General features: G+C 45.8%; 1 protein-coding gene across 1 annotated transcript in view; it reads left to right on the plus strand.

The window, feature by feature from the left end:
• Positions 1–18,150, plus strand: part of SMC1B (structural maintenance of chromosomes 1B) — a 2,375,007-nt gene extending 2,356,857 nt beyond the window's left edge. Inside the window, exon 25 of the mRNA XM_069228259.1 lies at positions 17,656–18,150. Coding sequence (XP_069084360.1) covers positions 17,656–17,739 — 84 coding nt within the window. The 3' untranslated portion in view covers positions 17,740–18,150. The remainder of the gene's footprint in view (positions 1–17,655) is intronic.
• The last annotated feature ends 426 nt before the right edge of the window (positions 18,151–18,576 follow it).

Below are 18,576 nucleotides of genomic sequence, written 5' to 3' on the forward strand. Positions count from 1 at the left end.
TTCCGGCGGGAAAACACTTCTGCACGACTCTCCAAGGCGAGAGGGATCCGTCCACCAAAGGGGAAGTCTCTAGCCCTTTTCGTTCCTGCAGAAACCTCAGCTTCTTCTGTCCAGTCGAAGCTTCTTTGCACCCGCAGCTGGCATTTCCTGGGCATCTGCCCATCTACGACTTGCTTGTGACTTTTGGACTTGGTCCCCTTGTTCCACAGGTACCTTAGATTGGAAATCCACAGTTGTTGCATTGCTGGTTTGTGTCTTTCCTGCATTATTCCTCTAACACGACTCTTTTGTCCTTAGGGGAACTTTAGTGCACTTTGCACTCACTTTTCAGGGTCTTGGGGAGGGTTATTTTTCTAACTCTCACTATTTTCTAATAGTCCCAGCGACCCTCTACAAGGTCACATAGGTTTGGGGTCCATTCGTGGTTCGCATTCCACTTCTGGAGTATATGGTTTGTGTTGCCCCTATCCCTATGTTTCCCCATTGCATCCTATTGTAACTATACATTGTTTGCACTGTTTTCTAAGACTATACTGCATATTTTTGCTATTGTGTATATATATCTTGTGTATATTTCCTATCCTCTCACTGAGGGTACACTCTAAGATACTTTGGCATATTGTCATAAAAATAAAGTACCTTTATTTTTAGTATAACTGTGTATTCTGTTTTCTTATGATATTGTGCATATGACACTAAGTGGTACTGTAGTAGCTTCACACGTCTCCTAGTTCAGCCTGAGCTGCTCTGCTAAGCTACCATTATCTATTAACCATAAGCTGCTAGACACCCTATACACTAATAAGGGATAACTGGGCCTGGTGCAAGGTGCAAGTACCCCTTGGTACTCACTACAAGCCAGTCCAGCCTCCTACAGTACTGGAGGGGCCCCAAATAGGCACAAAAACCACACCCTCGGCGGCACAGGGGGGGCCGGGTGCAGTGTGCAAACAGGGCTTCGGATTCTCAATAGAACTCTATGGAGGGACCCGGGGGTCATTTAGGTGCTGCAGGCAGGGCACATGGGGGCCTCTCGGGCAAGCCACCATCTGGGCAAGGGTGAGGGCTGTCTGCTGGTTGTTGCTGCACCGGTGGCCGGTTTCTCGTGGGCCAGGGGGCTGCGGATGTAGTGCTTCTCCAGGCATTGGATATCTTCATCTCGGGCAGTCGAGTTCAGGGGGTGCAGAGAGGTCAGCCCAGGGTGGACACGTCGTCGGAGTCGTCTGGGGGTCCTCTCTGTGTAGTTGGTTTCTCTGGACACGGGCCAGGGGTTTGGGTGCAGAATAGTTGGACACACGCTTCTAAGAAGGACCTCTGTCACCTTCAATCCGGTTTTGCTCCGGCTAACTAGCAGTGCCTCATCTCTCCCATGGGGAAGGGATGATTGGGCAGCCGAGCGCATGACATCTTTAGAACTTCTCAGGGAAGTCGTGGTCGCTCAGATCCCAACCAGCTCTCTCATTTACAGTATGATTTCATATACAAATGACAAAAGCAGTTTTAAGTTTTATAGATTGGTTTTAATAAAACAACTGCATTTTAGATAATAAGGCGTGAGCCGCAATAACCAGAACCATACAACACAGTAGGATTGAAATAGTCACGAGGAGAGTGAAACATAAAAATAACACTATCATAGTGTTAATAGATTACGTTCTCTCTAAGTAAGTTCTATTTCGAGCACAGCATGTTAAGCTCTAAGCTTGCCTTTCAGATTCCCTGGGAAGACATTAACCCTCATACCTGAGCAAAGGCCTGTGATCTGGATCAGTATCTGCAACAGGGCAGTCAGCGTCTAGTTGTGGTTCCCTGGTCGGAATCTCCCTCTTGCTTGTATTAGGACAAGGAAGTGTTTTTATAACTAACCTGTTGATGTGGTAACAAAATGTCCCTACGCAAGAATGTATATCTACAACCCAAAGACTAAACTCCTACCACGTCTATCAGCAATGTACCAGACTGTATCCTTGACTGAAGCACAGAGCGAGCAAGAATGTGTTGTTGAGAACTCCATTGCTGAAGTAGGCTAAACAGTGTGATATAAAACAAGACCGTAGAACTGGCTATTTGAAAAATAACAGTACGAAGCTGGATAAAATGCATTTAGAGCAAAGTGCACAGAGGCCCGATGCTGCAAGCAAACAAATAAAATACATCCAGGGCAAAGTGCACAAAGGCCTAACACCTGAAGCAAACGCGCAAAGGATACATAAAAATGACCACACTACATTGGTTCCTTGGTCTTTTCTTTGGACAGGTCGTCTGTCCACGGGAGTTTCTTGGTCCTTGGTGAGGCAGGCAGTCCGCTAGAAGCTTTTCAGGGGTCGCTGGACCTGCAAGACGCGTTGCTTCTTTTCTTGCAGCTATTCGAAGTAGGAGACGGGCTGGTATGGCTGGGGCCGAGTCAGTTGGTGTCTCCACCGCTGGGTTTTCAGCTTAGTAGTCCTTCTTCTTTCTTGAGGTAATCAGGAATCTGATGATCTGGATTCGGGGTCGCCCCTAGATACTAAATGTAGGGATGTGTTAGGGTCAGGGGTCAGTAGCCAATGGCTACTGTCCCTGAGGGTGGATACACCCTCCTTGTGCCCACTCCGTCTGGGGAGGGGGGCACATCCCTATCCCTATTGGTCCTATTCCTCCAAAGCAAGATGGAGGATTTCTGAAGGAGGGAGTCACTTCAGCTCTGGTCACCTTAGGGGTGGACCTAGCTGGAGGGGTGACTCCTCCTTGTTTTTCTCATTATCCCTCTGGACTTGCCGGCAAAAGTGGGGGTACGTCCGGGGTGTGGGTATCTCCACTAGCTGGAGTGCCGTGGGTCACTGTAACACCAGTCATGGGCCTTTGAGGCTCACTGCCAGGTGTTGCAGATCCTGAAGGAGGAGGTGTGACGCACCTCCACCCAGGACAGGCTTTGTTTCTGACCACAGAGTGCACAAAGGCACTCACCCCATGTGGTCAGAAACTCATCTGGAAGTGGCAGGCTGGCACAGACCGGTCAACCTTGCACTAGCAGTTGGGCTAACATACAGGGGGCATCTCTAAGATGCCCTCTGTGTGCATCTTTCAATACACTTGCATCAGTGTGGGTTTATTGTGCTGAGAAGTTTGATACCAAACTTCCCAGTATTTAGTGTAGCCATTATGGTGCTGTGGAGTTCGTAATGACAGACTCCCAGACCATATACTCAGTATGGCTACCCTGCACTTACAATGTCTAAGAATTGACTTAGACACTGTAGGGGCATAGTGCTTATGCATCTATGCCTTCACCTGTGGTATAGTGCACCCTGCCTTAGGGCTGTAAGGCCTGCTAGAGGGTTGACTTACCTATGCTACAGGCAGTGGTTTATGGGCATGGCACTCTGAGGGGAGTGCCATGTCGACTTTGTCTTTTCCCCCCACTAGCACATACAAGCTGCAAAGCAGTGTGCATGTACTGAGTAAGGGGTCCCTGAGGGTGGCATAACACATGCTGCAGCTCTTAGGGATCTTCCCTGGCCACAGGGCCCTTGGAACCAGGGGTACCTTTTACAAGGGACTTAACTGGTTGCTAGGGCTGTGCCAATTGTGGGAACAAAGGTACAGTTTTAGGCAAAGAACACTGGTGCTGGGGCATGGTTAGCAGGGTCCTAGCACACGTCCAATCAAAGCTGTCATCAACACTAGGCAAAAGGTGGGGGGTGACCATGCCAACAGTGGCATTTTCCTACACAACCCCCCCCCCCCCCCCACCCCAAAAACAAAAAGAGGATGAGACTGACCTTTCCCAAGAGAGGCTTCATTTTCTAAGTGGAAGAACCTTGAAAGGCCATCTGCATTGGCATGTGCAGTCCCAGGTCTGTGTTCCACTATAAAGTCAATTCCCTGTAGGGATATGAAAAACCTCAAAAGTGTAGGGTTCTCTCCTTTCATTTGCATGAGCCATCTGAGGGGTCTGTGTTCAGTTTGAACAATAAACAAGTATGGTCTCAACATTTTCAGTGACCAAACCACAGCAAAGGCCTCCCTCTCAATGGCACTCCAACACTGCTCCCTGGGGAGTAACCCCCTGCTAATGAAGGCAACAGGCTGGTCAAGGCCATCATCATTGGTTTGGGATCGGACTGCTCCTATCCCATGATCAGAGGCATCTGTATGCACAATGAATTGCTTAGGATAATCTGGAGCTTTTAGAACTGGCACTGAGCTTATTTTAGGGTGTCAAAGGCCTTTTGGCAGTCTAGGGTCCAGTTTACCTTCTTAGGCATTTTCGTAGAGGTCAGTTATGTAAGGGGAGTCACAGTGGAGTCACATCCCTTCGCAAACCTCCTGTAATACCCAGTCAGGCCAAGGAATGCCCTGACTTGAGTCTGGGTTTTTGGAGCTTCCCAATCCAGAATTGTCTGGATCTTAGGCTGTAAAGGTTGCACTTGGCCTCCACCTACAAGGTGGCCCTCGTATACAACTGTTCCCTGCCCTATCTGGCATTTGGATGCCTTGATAGAGAGGCCTGCTGCTTGCAGGGCCTGCAAAACCTTCTCAGTGTGGACCAGGTGATCCTGCTAGTTAGAGCTAAAGACAGCAATATCATCTAGATATGCTGCCCTAAAGGACTCCAAACCAGCAAGGACTTGATTCACCAACCTTTGGAAGATGGCGGGGGCATTCTTTAAGCCAAAGGGCATAACATGAAACTGTTAATGCCCATCAGGTTTTGAGAATGCTGTTTTCTCTTTTGCTCCAGGTGCCATCCTCATTTGCCAGTACCCTGCAGTTAAGTCAAAGGTACTCAGAAATTTGGCTGCACCTAACTTGTCAAGCAGAATTGAGTCCTCTGTAGTCCACACAAAACCTCATTTCTCTCTTTCCATCTTTGGTATGAGGTTTGGGGACCAAGGCCACTGGGCTAGCCCAGGGACTGTCAGAGTGCTCTATTACCCCTAACTCCAGCATCTTGCTGACGTCACTTTGATGCTTTCTTTGACTTGATCAAACTGTCCGAAAATTTGGTTTTTGACAGGTAAACTGTCTCCTGTGTCCACATCATGAGTACACAGATGTGCCTGACCAGGGGTCAAAGAAAAGAGCTCAGAATACTGTTGCAGGACTTGCCTATAGTCAGCTTGCTGTTGGACAGATAGGGTGTCTGAATAGACCACACCATCTACTGTCCCATCTTTAAGGTCAGTTGACAGGAGGTCAGGGAGAGGTTCACTGTCTGCTTCCTGGTCCGCATCAGTAACCATCAACATGGTTATATCTGCCCTATCATTTTGGAGCTTAAGGCGGTTAAAATGGATCACCCTATTGGGTGTCCTGCTAGTGCCTAGGTCCGCCAAGTAAGTGACCTGAGTCCTTTTCTCAAGCACTGGGTAAGGGCCACTCCCTCTGGCCTGAAGTGCCCTGGGAGCCGCAGGTTCCAGAACCAAGACTTTCTGCCTTGGTTGGAATTCAACCATTGCAGCCTTTTGGTCATACCACAACCTCAGGAGTTGTTGGCTGGCCTCAAGGTTTTTGGATGCCTTTTCCATGTAATCAGCCATCCTTGGGCGGAGGCCAAGCATATAGTCCACCACATCTTGTTTAGGCTCATGAAGAGGTCTCTCCCAGCCCTCTTTTACAAGTGCTAGTAGTCCCCTTACAGGATGTCCAAACGGAAGCTCAAAGGGGTAGACCCCTTCCCCCGTCTGTGGCACCTCTCTGTAGGCAAAACTCAAGCATGGCAGGAGGGCATCATATCTCCTTTTGATTTGTTTTTAGGGATCGCATGATCATGCCCTTCAATGGCTTGTTAAACCATTCAACAAGGCCATTACTAAACTTATAAATCACCCCACACTCATTCCACATGTGTTTGAGGTAAGCTGACATGATGTTGGTAACTCTGTCAGAAACCACCTCCTTAGGGAAACCCACTCTGGTAAAAAATACCAATCAGGGCCTTGGCTACTGCAGGGGCAGTAGTTGACCTAAGGGGAATTGCTTCAGGGTATCTGGTAGCATGATCCACTTCTACCAGAATGTACTGGTTCCCTGAGGCTGTGGGAGGTTAAAGTGGACCCACAATGTCCACACCAATCCTTTCAAATTGGACCCCCACCACTGAAAGTGGAATGAGGGAGGCCTTGGATGGCCACCTGTCCTGCCACTTGCTTGATAGGTGAAACAGGGGCTACAAAACTCCCTTACTTTCTGGGACATATTGGGCCAATAGAAATGGTTCACTAATCTGTCCCATGTCTTGGTTTGTCACAAATGCCCAGGTAAGGGGATGTCATGGTCCAAAGTGAGGATAAATTCTCTAAACTCCTGAGGCACTACCACTCTCCTAGTGGCACCAGGTTCTCTTGCCTTAGTGTAAAGGAGTCCATCCTCCCAATAGACCCTGTGGGAGCCACTGACATCTCCTTTCTCCTGTTCAGCAGCTTGTTGTCACAGGCCTTCAAGAGTGGGACAAGTCTTTTGACCCGGGCACAGCTGTTCCCTTAAGGGTCCCATTCTGCCCAAAAGCTCTACCTGGTAAGGCTCCAGCTCCATGGACTCGGTTCCCTCAGGGGATAGGACATCTTCCTGGGACAGAGGATGGTCCCCTAGTCCTCTTACCTTTTCTCTTGGAAGGTTGGGCCATTATTCCAGGCTCCAACACTTCTTTTTCACTCTGCTCTGTGCTCTTGTTTTTACACACACCAGTTCAGGGATACCCCGCATGGCTGCTTGGGTTTTGAGTTCTACCTCAGCCCATGCTGAGGACTCCAAATCATTCCCTAGCAAACATTCTACTGGGGTGGAGAAGAGACCACTATCTGCTTCAGGCCAGTAACCCCTCCCCATTCTAAAATCACCATTGCCATGGGATGGACCTTAGTTTCATTGTCAGCATTGGTGACTGGATATGTTTTTCCAGCCAAATACTCTCCTGGGGAAAACATTTTTTCTGTCACCTTGGTGACAGTGGCACCTGTATCCCTCAGGGATTCTTCCTTTGTCCACTTTATCAAGAGGTGCTGGCTGTATTTTTGCATGTTACGCGATAAGGCAGCTTGTGGCTATATCCACCCCAACCTCAGAGACTAAAGTAGCTTCAATGTGAACCCTGATTTGCTCTGGGCACACTGTTGATCCCACTTGGAGATTGGCTATCCCAGTGCTATCTGGAGTAGAAGTTGTGGGACTTTTCTTGGGACAGGCCTTGTCTCCAGTTTGGTGTCCATGCTGTCTACAGGTGTGACACCAGGCCTTCTTGGGATCAAACTTTTTACCCTTATCCCCATTTGTGGACTCTGAAGAGGCTCAGGGCCCACCCTCCTGAGCAGGTTTTTGGGGCCTTTGAGAAGACTCTTTAGTTTTGTCCTTGGATGTCTTACCAGCCTTCTCCTGGGGAGGATTTGTGACCCCTTTCTTTTGGTCACCTCCTGTGGAAGTCTTGGTCACCCTTGTCTTGATCCAGTGGTCTGCCTTCTTTCCCAATTCTTGGGGAGAAATTGGACCTAGGTCTACCAGATGTTGATGCAATCTGTCATTGAAGCAGTTACTTAAAAGATGTTCTTTCATAAATAAATTATACAGCCCATCATAGTCATGAACTCTACTGCCAATTATCCAACCATCTAGTGTTTTGACTAAGTAGTCAACAAAATCAACCCAGGACTGGCTCGAGGTTTTTTTGAGCCCCCCCCCCCACACCCCCAAAACCTAATTCTGTACTCCGCAGTTGAGAATCCAAAGCCCTCAATCAGGGTAGCCTTCATGAGGTCATAGGATTCTGCATCTTTACCAGAGAGTGTGAGGAGTCTACCCCTACACTTACCTGTAAACAGTTCCCAAAGTAGAGCTCCCCAGTGAAATCTGTTTAGCTTTCTGGTTGCACAAGCCCTCTCAAAAGCTGTGAACCATTTAGTGATATCATCACCTTTTTCATATTTTGAAACAGTCCCTTTGGGGATTTTTAGGATGCCAGTATTCTCTCAGACCCTATGTATACCGCTGCCACCATTTATGGGTGCTATACCCATTTCTGCTCTCTCCCTTTCTATAGCTAGGAGCTGTTTCTCCAAAGCTAATCTTTTGGCCATCCTTGCTAAAAGGATGTCCTCCTCATTGAGGCTGTCCTCAATGTTCCCAGAGGGCCTGGACTCCCCTGTGGAAGAACCAGAATCTCTGAGTCTGATTTGTGGAGACAGGGGTCTTGGAACTCTGGTCTCCCTAGTTAGGATAGGAGGGGAGAGTTCTACCTCCTGATCCCCCACCTCTTCCCCGTCTGAGGGGAGGTCTTACGCTTCAGTAGGGTGGTCCCTGGTGTACTCTGCCAAGAGCTCCTGGAGCATGACCTTGGTAGGGTTGGACCCAGTTTTAATATTTCTTAGTTTACAGAGGGACCTTAGCTCTGCATCCCTAGATGAAGGTAAGGGGTGAGGTTGAGTTCCATCACCATATCCTCTGAGCTACTCATTATGTCTCTAGAAGTTGGGATTACTTTTTAAGAAACTAAAAACGACTTCTAGTACGTAAATCCAAACTTTTTCAAAACTTTTAAACCTAAAAAAGAGATTCTAATAGGAACTTACACAAGGCCCTAGTAGGACATCTGAAAATTTGGAAAAAATAGTCAAAATTCAAAAATCAATTTTCTAATGACAATTTTGGAATTTAGTTGTGACTTCAGGTGTTGGCTGAGTAGTCCATCAAATGCAAAGTCTTAGACCCCACCACTGATCCACCAATGTAGGAAGCTGGCTCTGTTTATACTATATCAAAATGAGATATAGGGGGTTATTCCAACTTTGGAGGAGGTGTTAATCTGTCCCAAAAGTGACGGTAAAGTGACGGATATACCACCAGCCGTATTACAAGTTCCATAGGATATAATGGAATTGTAATACGGCTGGTGATATATCCGTCACTTTACCGTCACTTTTGGGACGGATTAACACCTCCTCCAAAGTTGGAATAACCCCCATAGTGTGCACAGAGTCCAGGGGTTCCCCAAGAGGCTTGACAGAGGCAATAATAGATAAGACTAATGCTCTATTTGTGGTACCGTGGTTGAGCAGTCAGGCTTATCAGAGGGTATTGTTAAGCATTTGTTGTACACACACAAGCAATAAGTGAAAACACACACTCAATGACAACTCCAGTCCAATACGTTTTTATATAGAAAAATATTATTTTCTTAATTTATTTCTAGAACCGCAAGATTTATTTAGCAGGTAAGTACATCAGATGAAACGTACTTTGCATAGTATTACTTAGGACTTTGAATAGAATCAATATTGTACACAGTTTTCTTTAAAATGGCAAAAAGCTATGTTAAAAGTGGACACAGTGCAATTTTCAACAGTTCCCGGAGGAGGTAAGTAAAGTACAGTTTCTGAGGTAAGTACCACACTTACGGGTTCAGTCTCCGGGGCATAGGTAGCCCACCGTTGGGGGTTCAAGGTAATCCCAAACACCCAGTACCAGCAGCACAGGGCCGGTCAGGTGAATAGGTCAAGCAGGAGCCAAAATAACATAGGTGCCTATGGAGACAGGGGGTACTCCGTGTTTTGCAGTTGCCAAGGCTTGATGGCATCCTTCCATGAAGTTCTTCATGCATCTTGCAGCTCTGGCCCCCTGCACCCTATCCTGCGACGCACATCTTCCTGAGTGGTTCTCCGGCAATGTGGGATCCTTTGTCTTAGTACTGCATGGGCCTCTTTTGCACCTTCCTTGTCCCCATGCTGTGGGACTTCTGTGCACGCTACCTGGTCTTCTGTGGGCTCTCTGAGTTGCTGGGTGTCCCCTCTGACTTCCCCTCCTGGGGAGACTCCACCTGGTCCTTCCTGGTTCCGGGCAGTGCCATTTTCTGATAACCGCAAGCTTTGCGTGTGCCAAGGCTTGTTGTCCGACTCCAGCGATGAAAACCAGACTGTAATCATCCATCAGGCGTGGAACATTATTTGCATCAACCAGGAACCCAACTCCATCTTCTTGGGTGCAGTACTGACTGTTCTTCTTCACCTGTGGCTCTTCTTTTGCACCTTCATCCAGGTTAACAGGGGCTCCTGTTCTCCTGGATTCTTCTATGCTTCTTGGACTTGGTCCCCTTCTTCCATAGGTCCTCAGGTCCAGGACCCACAGACGACCTCAACATGCGTGCAAAAGGAGACATTGGTAAAACCATTGCCTGATTTTATATGCATTTTTAAAGTATTTCTCCATTGAGTCCTATGGCGTGTAATTATACACAGAACTGAGACATTTTCTAAACTTTCGGAATTCATAACTTAAATTCACCACTGTTGGTGTCTTGCAGTCTATTCTGGTTCTTGCATAATCCTTCCTTCCGTTTCTGTGTCTATTCTGGGAAAGTTACTGTGATTTACTCCTGCTTTCCTGGGCACTGGTGTGGGTTCTAGTAGTTATCTTTGTTGTTTTCTAGTACTCCCAGCTCCCCTCTACACACTACACTTGTCTAGGTGGGAAACTGACATTTGCATTCCACTTTATTATTAGTATATGGTTTGTGTTTTCCCTAGGCCCATTTCTAACTATTGTGATTTACACCAATTGCACTTTTTTCTAACTGTTTTATGCATTTTACTGCATACTAGTGTATATAATTTGAGTATTACTTACCTCCTAAGGGAGTATTATCTCTATGGTATTTTTGGTATTTGTGTCACCAAAATAAAGTACCTTTATTTGTGTAACACTGAGTATTTTCTTTCATGTCTGTGAGTACTGTGTGACTACAGTGGTATTGCATGAGCTTTGCATGTCTCCTACATAAGCCTTGGTTGCTCATCCACAGCTACCTCTAGAGAGCCTGGCTTCTAGACACTGCCTACATTTCACTAATAAGGGATAGCTGGACCTGGTATAAGGTGTAAGTACCATAGTTACCTACTACAAACCAGGCCAGCCTCCTACACCCTCTTCTGTGAAGAGAGGGACAACTCCTTTTGGGAGTTTGAGATTGAAAGGTTTCTCTTTCAGGATTTGTATGCTGTCACCAGAGATGGGTCCTAGGCCCATCTCTTTTCTCTTTGTTTCAATTTCCAAAAGATGAGCTTTCAGGGCCAGTGTTTTGGTCAGCCTGGCTAAGGCCAGCTCTTCCTCTGTGGGTGCACTAGTGCAGGGGCTAGAGGAGCTACCCTCATCACCATTGTCCTCAGGGTTCTCTTCTCCCCCAGAGACTTCATCATTTACTTCCTCTTTGGGGTCATCTTTCTCCTATGGGGCTACGAGGAGCCTAAGCTTATCTTTGGTGGGACTTTTCACAGTACGAATCTGGTATTGGTATAGTTGGCAGAGCTTCCTTAACTGGTCAAAGCTGTATGCCTGGAAAGGGGCCAGGTCGAGCTTCTGGCTCTGGTTCTCTGCATCAGACGCTTACTTTAGTAAAATTGGGCCTTTTTATAAAATTTAAACCCCTTTTCAGATAGGACTACTAAAGTAAGGACTTTTATACTTTTGCTATTGTTGTAGGGACCTAACCAAGGCACTAAGAGTTATTTTGAACGTTTTCAAAAAATGTAGCCATTTGAATAAAATGCAGTTAATCTAAAGACAATTTGGAGAGTTATTCATGTGCTCACAAATTGACAAAGAGGTATCAGCAAATGCAAAGTCTTTATCCCACCACTGATACACCAAGTGTAGGAGGCTGGCCCTCTATGTAGTGTGCAAAACCATGCACACTGTGTATAAGGTCCGGGCAACCACATATTGGTTTACAGAGGTCAGAACTAGACCAGCTAATGCTCTAATTTTTATGGTAGCTTGGTCGAGCAGTTAGGCTAATCTTGGAGAAGTGCAAAGCTTTTGTTGTACTCACAATATCAATAAAGCGAGACACACACTCAAAATATTAACTTGAGACCAGTTTACAAAAATACTTTAAGACCAAGATCATCAAAATTGGGTGAGTACTTTTTAAGTTATGAATTCCGAAAGTTTAGAAAATGTCTCAGTTCTGTGTATAATTACACGCCATAGGACTCAATGGAGAAATACTTTAAAAATGCATATAAAATCAGGCAATGGTTTTACCAATGTCTCCTTTTGCACGCATGTTGAGGTCGTCTGTGGGCCCTGTGACCAGCTAGAGAAGTTTGGGTGTCTCCTGCGGCAGGAGCACCTGCAGAAAGCCATTAGAGCTGGTACAATGCTACTGCGGGGGACCACTTGGAAAAGCACTACACTGGTGGACTACAAGGTGAGTCCGGTGGGTCCCATTGGAGTGTTGAGGTCGCAAGGATAGGAGACCCTTAGTGCACAGCTGGATCAATGGTGCAGGGCACAGGGCGGCAGGGTGCAGAGCAAATCGGTGAGCAAGGAGCTGTTTGCAAAGGTGCTCTTGAAAGCAGGGCGTAGGTTGAGTAGAGGGTCACTTGTAGGTCTGCAGGGGCACTCTAGTGGGAGGTCCTAGTGGTTTCTGAAGTCCCTCTACTGGGACTTCCCCCTGGTCCTTTTTCAGTCCGCCGTGGACTGTTCTTTTGAGTGTCCGACATGTAGTGACCAGTACCAGAGGCTATGGTACTGTTTGTTTACTGAAGGGCGCAGTGCCATCAAACTTTGCACTCTTGCAGGGTTTGTCCTCATGGTCCGTCGGGTGGAGTTTGGTCCTACTGCGGCATCCGGTTCACTGGTCAACAGCCAGTCAGTGATGTGGACTTCACTGGTCTTCTGGTCTTTTTTGCAGGAGAGGTATGCCTTCACTCTGGGGGGAGATCTTCTGTGATATTCAGAAGGGTGGAGGTCCTCTGGGGGTTTTAGAGTCCATCCGATGTCCAAGCAACCCCTCAGCAGCGATTGTCAAGTCCTGGGTGCAGCAGGCATGGTTTGGCACCTTCTTGGTACAGCAGGACTTCCGTTCTTGAGCCTTAGGTCTTCTTTGTTGCTGGTGTTCTTTTGTCCTTCAATTCTGAATCTCTGCTCTAGGGGTTCCCACTAAATATGGTATTTAGTGGGCATTTAGGGGAGTACCTATTATTGACCAGTCGTTCATCTACCTTAGGGTGGCTACACCCACTAAGTGACAACTTCCCTTGGGCAGAAGCCACTGCCCTACACCTGATTGGCTATTTTCCTTCCATGCAAGATGCAGGGAAATGAAATGGAGTGGTCATCTCGCATGTAACACATGTAATGTGTGTTTTCCCGCTGTTGCTCCTGCCAAAAGTGGGGGTTTGCAACTGGGACGGCCACCCGCTGCTAGCAGCAGGCTTGGGGGTCGAGTTTCAAGGACAGTAGGCCCTTTGAAACCCGCTAGCAGGGTAGTGCACATTTCTGGGGGAAGGTATGATAGCACCTCTGCCCAGAAAGGGCTTTGTTCTGGGACCCAGAGAGAAGGATCTCTCACCCAAGGGTTCCAGAATCTTGTCTGGCGGGGGCAGGCTGGTTCTTTCCAGCCAGCAACCATGCCAGGGTAGTTAGCTTTTGCAGGGGGCACCTCTAAGTTGAACACTGGGAACATTATGAAATAAATCCAATGCTAGTACCAGATTGGATTGATCATTCTGAGTTGTTTGATACTAAGGCCCATACTTTTTTAGCGCCACATTTGCATCATTTTATGACGCAAAAGCAGCGCAAACTTGCAAAATACAATTGTATTTTGTAAGTTTGCGCCGCTTTTGCGTCAAAAAGCGACACAAATGCGGTGCTAAAAAAGTATAAATATGGGCCTAAATAATCCAGGGTTCAGAGTAGCTATCATGTAGCTGTGAAACTCGTACTGACAGGTGTCCAGCACATGTATTAAAATGGCGGCTCTGTTCACTTTCTATGTCCCAGGTTTGGCAGGGACACAGTAGGGGCATATTGCTCATGCATCTATGCCAACACATACAGTATTGTGCACCCTGTCTTAAGGTTGGAAGGCCTGCCAGAGGGATGACTTAGCTATATTTGATGCAGTTTGTAGGTGGACAGGGCACACAGGCTGTGTGCCATGTTTAGTTTGCTTTTTTGGTTTGCACCAGACCAGGAAACACAGCCTGCAATGGCAGTGCTGAGTGTATTTGGGTGCATGGCCCTTGAGGGTGGCACAATCTGTGGTGCAGCCCTCAAGGGCCTACACTTAGTACCCCATGCCCTGGCACCTAAGTATCATTTGCTAAGGACTTATAGTGGCAGCAAAAGGTGTTGACAGTTGTGTCATTGCACCACAACAGTTTTAGGAAAAGAGATCTGGCCCAAGGAACCTGGTTAGCAGGGGCCCTGGGCACTAACTACTGAGACTACATCAAATACTATGCAAAAAGTTGGGGCTAACCATGACAAAAGAAGCCTTTTCTCACAACTTTCGCAGCCGTCAACCGTTTTTCCACAGACTTTTCATTCATACTCACATTCTTCATCCATCCTTCATTTCACATTCTAACTTTTCTCTCTGGCCAAATTCCATTTATCCATACACACACACAACTCTCCATTTATCCATCAACCAGGAACTTTCCATCACTTGCACCCAGAGTCCTTCCATCTGTTGATTCATCCAAACACAATCTTTCTATCAATCCACGTGGAAATGGCTTACATGTTTGTCTAGCCCATTGAATCAGCAATTAACTGAACTTTTGTTCAGAAACCTGCCGTCCAGCCATCTATAAACTTAATATATATCTATCCATAGATCCATTTAGAGTGACTGTTAATCTGCATACACACGATAACCACCTTCTTTCCACCAAACTCCAGTGATTCATCCACACATCCCCCAAGCACACAAACTACACTCAAACAATCCATAACTGCAAGCATACAAGCCTACTCTCACCCATACTAATACAAATACCTGCAAATTTATCACAGATTTTCCATCCACATAAATTACCATGCATCTATCCATCTATTCAACCACCTACTCACTCACCATTTTTTCGCTGACTCAACTAGCCATCTTACGAATATGCTTCTCCATTCATACATCCATTCAGCCATCTGTTGATAAACCCCTCCATTCACTCATTCTTCCACTGACTCATGCAACTATCCACTCACTAACCCATCCATTGACTCAATTATTTATCTTCCCCCCTCCCTCCAATCACTGGTTGATTTACACTCTTCTTTGCATGACTTAACTCACTCTTCTATCCATCTATATAAACATCCATTTTCCTCAGGTGATAACTGCACATCTGTTCGTAATGTTGTAATGGTGGACTCTGGTACTGGACACAACACTTCAGATGTGGCCTTTAGAACTGAAAACAAAATATCAGACAAGGGTGGTCACAGAACTGGACCAGAGGTGGCCTCCATAACTGGAAAAAATATTATGACCTTCAGAACAGATCACACCAACAGTGGCATTACCAGTGATGTGTATTCTGTACAGTTAAAGTCAGTGCTCCAGAAATTTAAAGCAGGAATTTTTGGTTAGATCATAATTGTCTTGCTGGATGGATTAATTTGTGGGTAAAAACAATCATGTACCCCAAGGCTGTTTGGGACCTTAAGGCAAAACTCCAAATCCCCAAACCCAATAAGAGGTCCCGTCAACGTCTTCCTGTAAGTTCAGGTCGAAGTCTCAATACAAGAACCATAAAGAGAAGCAGGACTTTTCCCCATCCGACCACTCAAAGTCAGTTGTAAACAGAACCTCTTCGTCTGCCCTATTATTTACCCATTTTAAAATCATGCAGTGTGGAAACTAATAAATTGGACTGTTGACTGTGCAATGGCGGGTTGCGTATATGAGGTAAAATGCAGCGTTGCTGCCTGTGCCTTAACTGTTTTCGAAGGAATCTTGCAGTGTTTTGCGCGTGTGAGTGTGTGTGTGTGTGTATCTTTCTGCTTGTACTATAGCTGTATCGGTTGAGATTTAGCATTGGTGCTTCTGCGTGTATTTAGGGGGGCTTGCACTGCTCCTGTTTGCTGCATTTGTTCTGTGTATTAGATAAGATTACACTTCTACGGCCTGTGCAGGAGCCGTTTTGTGTCTTTGAGGAAGTATTGGACTGCTGCTGTCCGCGTTGCGCCTATTTTGTGTGTAATCCAGAGGCTCCCCCTGACCGCGACTGCCTCTAACAAGGGACCTGACGCCTGTAACCAACACTGCACCCGCAGCCCCCAGGACCTGAAGGAACCGAACTTCGATGCAGGAGTGATCCCCCCAGGCGACCCTCTGCCTTGCCCAGGTGGTGGCTGTCCCGAGAAGTCCCCCCTGTGCCTGCCTGCACCGCTAGAGTAACCCCCCAGGTCCCTCCATTGAAACCTATACAAAACCCGACACCTGCTTTGCAAACTGCACTCGGCCGCCCCTGTGCCGCTGAGGGTGTGTTTTGTGTGCCTACTTGTGTTCCCCCCAGTGCTCTACAAAACCCCCCTGGTCTGCCCCAAGAGGACGCAGGTACTTACCTGCTGGCAGACTGGAACCGGAGCACCCCTGTTCTCCATAGGCTCATATGTGTTTTGGGCACCTCTTTGACCGCTGCACCTGACCGGCCCTGAGCTACTGGTGTGGTAACTTTGAGGCTGCCTTGAACCCCCAACGGTGGGTTGCCTATGCCCCAGGACTGAGACTTGTAAGTGTTTTACTTACCTCCTAATCTAACCTTTACTTACCTCCCCAGGAAGTGTTGATTTTTGCACTGTGTCCACTTTGAAAATAGCTTATTGCCATTTTTACAAAGACTGTATGTGATATTGCTTTTATTCAAAGTTCCTAAAGTATCTAAGTGAAGTACCTTACATTTAAAGTGTTTACTGTAAATCCTGATCCTGTGGTTCTCAAAATAAACTAAGAAAATATATTTTTCAATATAAAAACCTATTGGCCTGGAGTAAGTCTTTGAGTGTGTGTTCCTCATTTATTGCATGTGTGTGTACAACAAATGCTTAACACTACCCTCTGATAAACCTGCTGCTCGACCACACTACCACAAAATAGAACATTAGAATTATCTAGTTTTGCCACTATCTTACCTCTAAGGGGAACCCTTGGACTCTGTGCACGCTATTTCTTACTTTGAAATAGTATATACAGAGCCAACTTCATACAGTATGTATGTAAGCAGAGGCCTAACGGATGCCCCTGACACCTCTGCGGTGCAGGAGGAACTCCAATCGGCCAGGGGGGCTCCAGTGCTCAAGGGGGCTCCCAATCAACCCAGTGTCAAGGAATATTTGTGATATATGGGAGACTCAGGGTCCCCTCATCACTTTCTGCAGAGATGGCCCTTAATTTCGAGGTATACCACTGCTGTAAGTTGCTGATGGATTTAATAAAACTCCTGCCTATGCTTTATCTGCTTGAGCGACGCATGCAGTTATGCAGTCTGTAGTCTATTTGGGATCCTTTTTGTTTGTTAGGACATTTTGCTTTGGCACTGTCAGAATGATAACTGTTTTCTGTCTTATTGAAATTTGAGAAATGCTTTTTGTGCTATAACAGACAAAAGGAACTGTTGACTTATTTGCCAGTACATGCTTATGTAGCTAGCCCCTGCACCAGCCATGACATCGAGGAATCAGGCCTGAATTTGTGTAATAGTTGGTAAACTCTCAAGAAAGAAGAAAACTTCTTGTCTTTTTTATTTGCTGCTTAAATATATTTATCATCGCTATAATACCAATCAAAGAGTAGACTATTTTTAATATGTTGCCTATGTCCATATTGTATAATTATGTATGATACAAAGATACGAACGCGCAATGATCAGATCCCTCATTTTGTTCTGCTTTCAGCAAGATGACTGCATGTTTAGTCGAGCAGTAACTCTGGATCTTACTCAATATGGAGAAAGTGATGACGCCGAGAAGAAAGACTAACACAGATAGTCCACGTTTGGAATTCATACGTGTTCAGTGCTGAAGATATGAAACTGTTTGGTTATACCTAACTGTGGTCTTATGGTTAATATGTATCACTTAACTATATATGGTCTGCGTTATTGTTAGCTATGTTTTCATTGTGTATTATATATTGTTAAGTTTACTAAGGAGGCTTACCACGCCATTTCAGTCTAAACAAAGGCTTCTAAATAAAATGTAGTTATTCATTTGTTATAGAGACAAGCAGCATGTTATTCCAACTGTCTTTATCAGGCTTTTGAATATTGTTGAAAGTGTATTTTTTTTATAGTTTAAATGCACTTGTTTGAGTAAACAGATATGCATGAGATGGGTTCATACACAATTACGAAAACATGCCTTGTCAAGCTTATCAGAATACATAATATTTCAGTGCTTATTTCAGTAACTCAGAGAGTTCCTGCTTTGAGGAATCTACTTTACATTTCATCTGGTAAAATTGTTTTGTCATGAAAATAAATATTTCTAAAGTGAACGAGTAGGTGTGATTCGTGTTAATATGATCTAGTCATCAGTCCCTCTAATTCATAATGAGCATGACTTTATATCCGGTACATTGTTTACTTAGTCAACATAGTATTCAGCAGTTGTGTACATGCATGGAAAAGGAGTGATTGATGCAAGTCTGCATTATCAGTCCCCTTTGTTTTAAATGTAAATTTGTCAAATGAAGTAGATTTAAGGCAGCTATTTTAAATGATAGAGACTTCTAGCCACAGATTCCCTACCTTAGGTGTGAGAGAGGGCCTCTTTTTGACATGGTTATTCCCCCCACATTTTGCCTGATGTTGATGT

This window comes from Pleurodeles waltl, chromosome 4_1 (assembly GCF_031143425.1).
Source record: "Pleurodeles waltl isolate 20211129_DDA chromosome 4_1, aPleWal1.hap1.20221129, whole genome shotgun sequence".
Taxonomy (NCBI): domain Eukaryota; kingdom Metazoa; phylum Chordata; class Amphibia; order Caudata; family Salamandridae; genus Pleurodeles; species Pleurodeles waltl.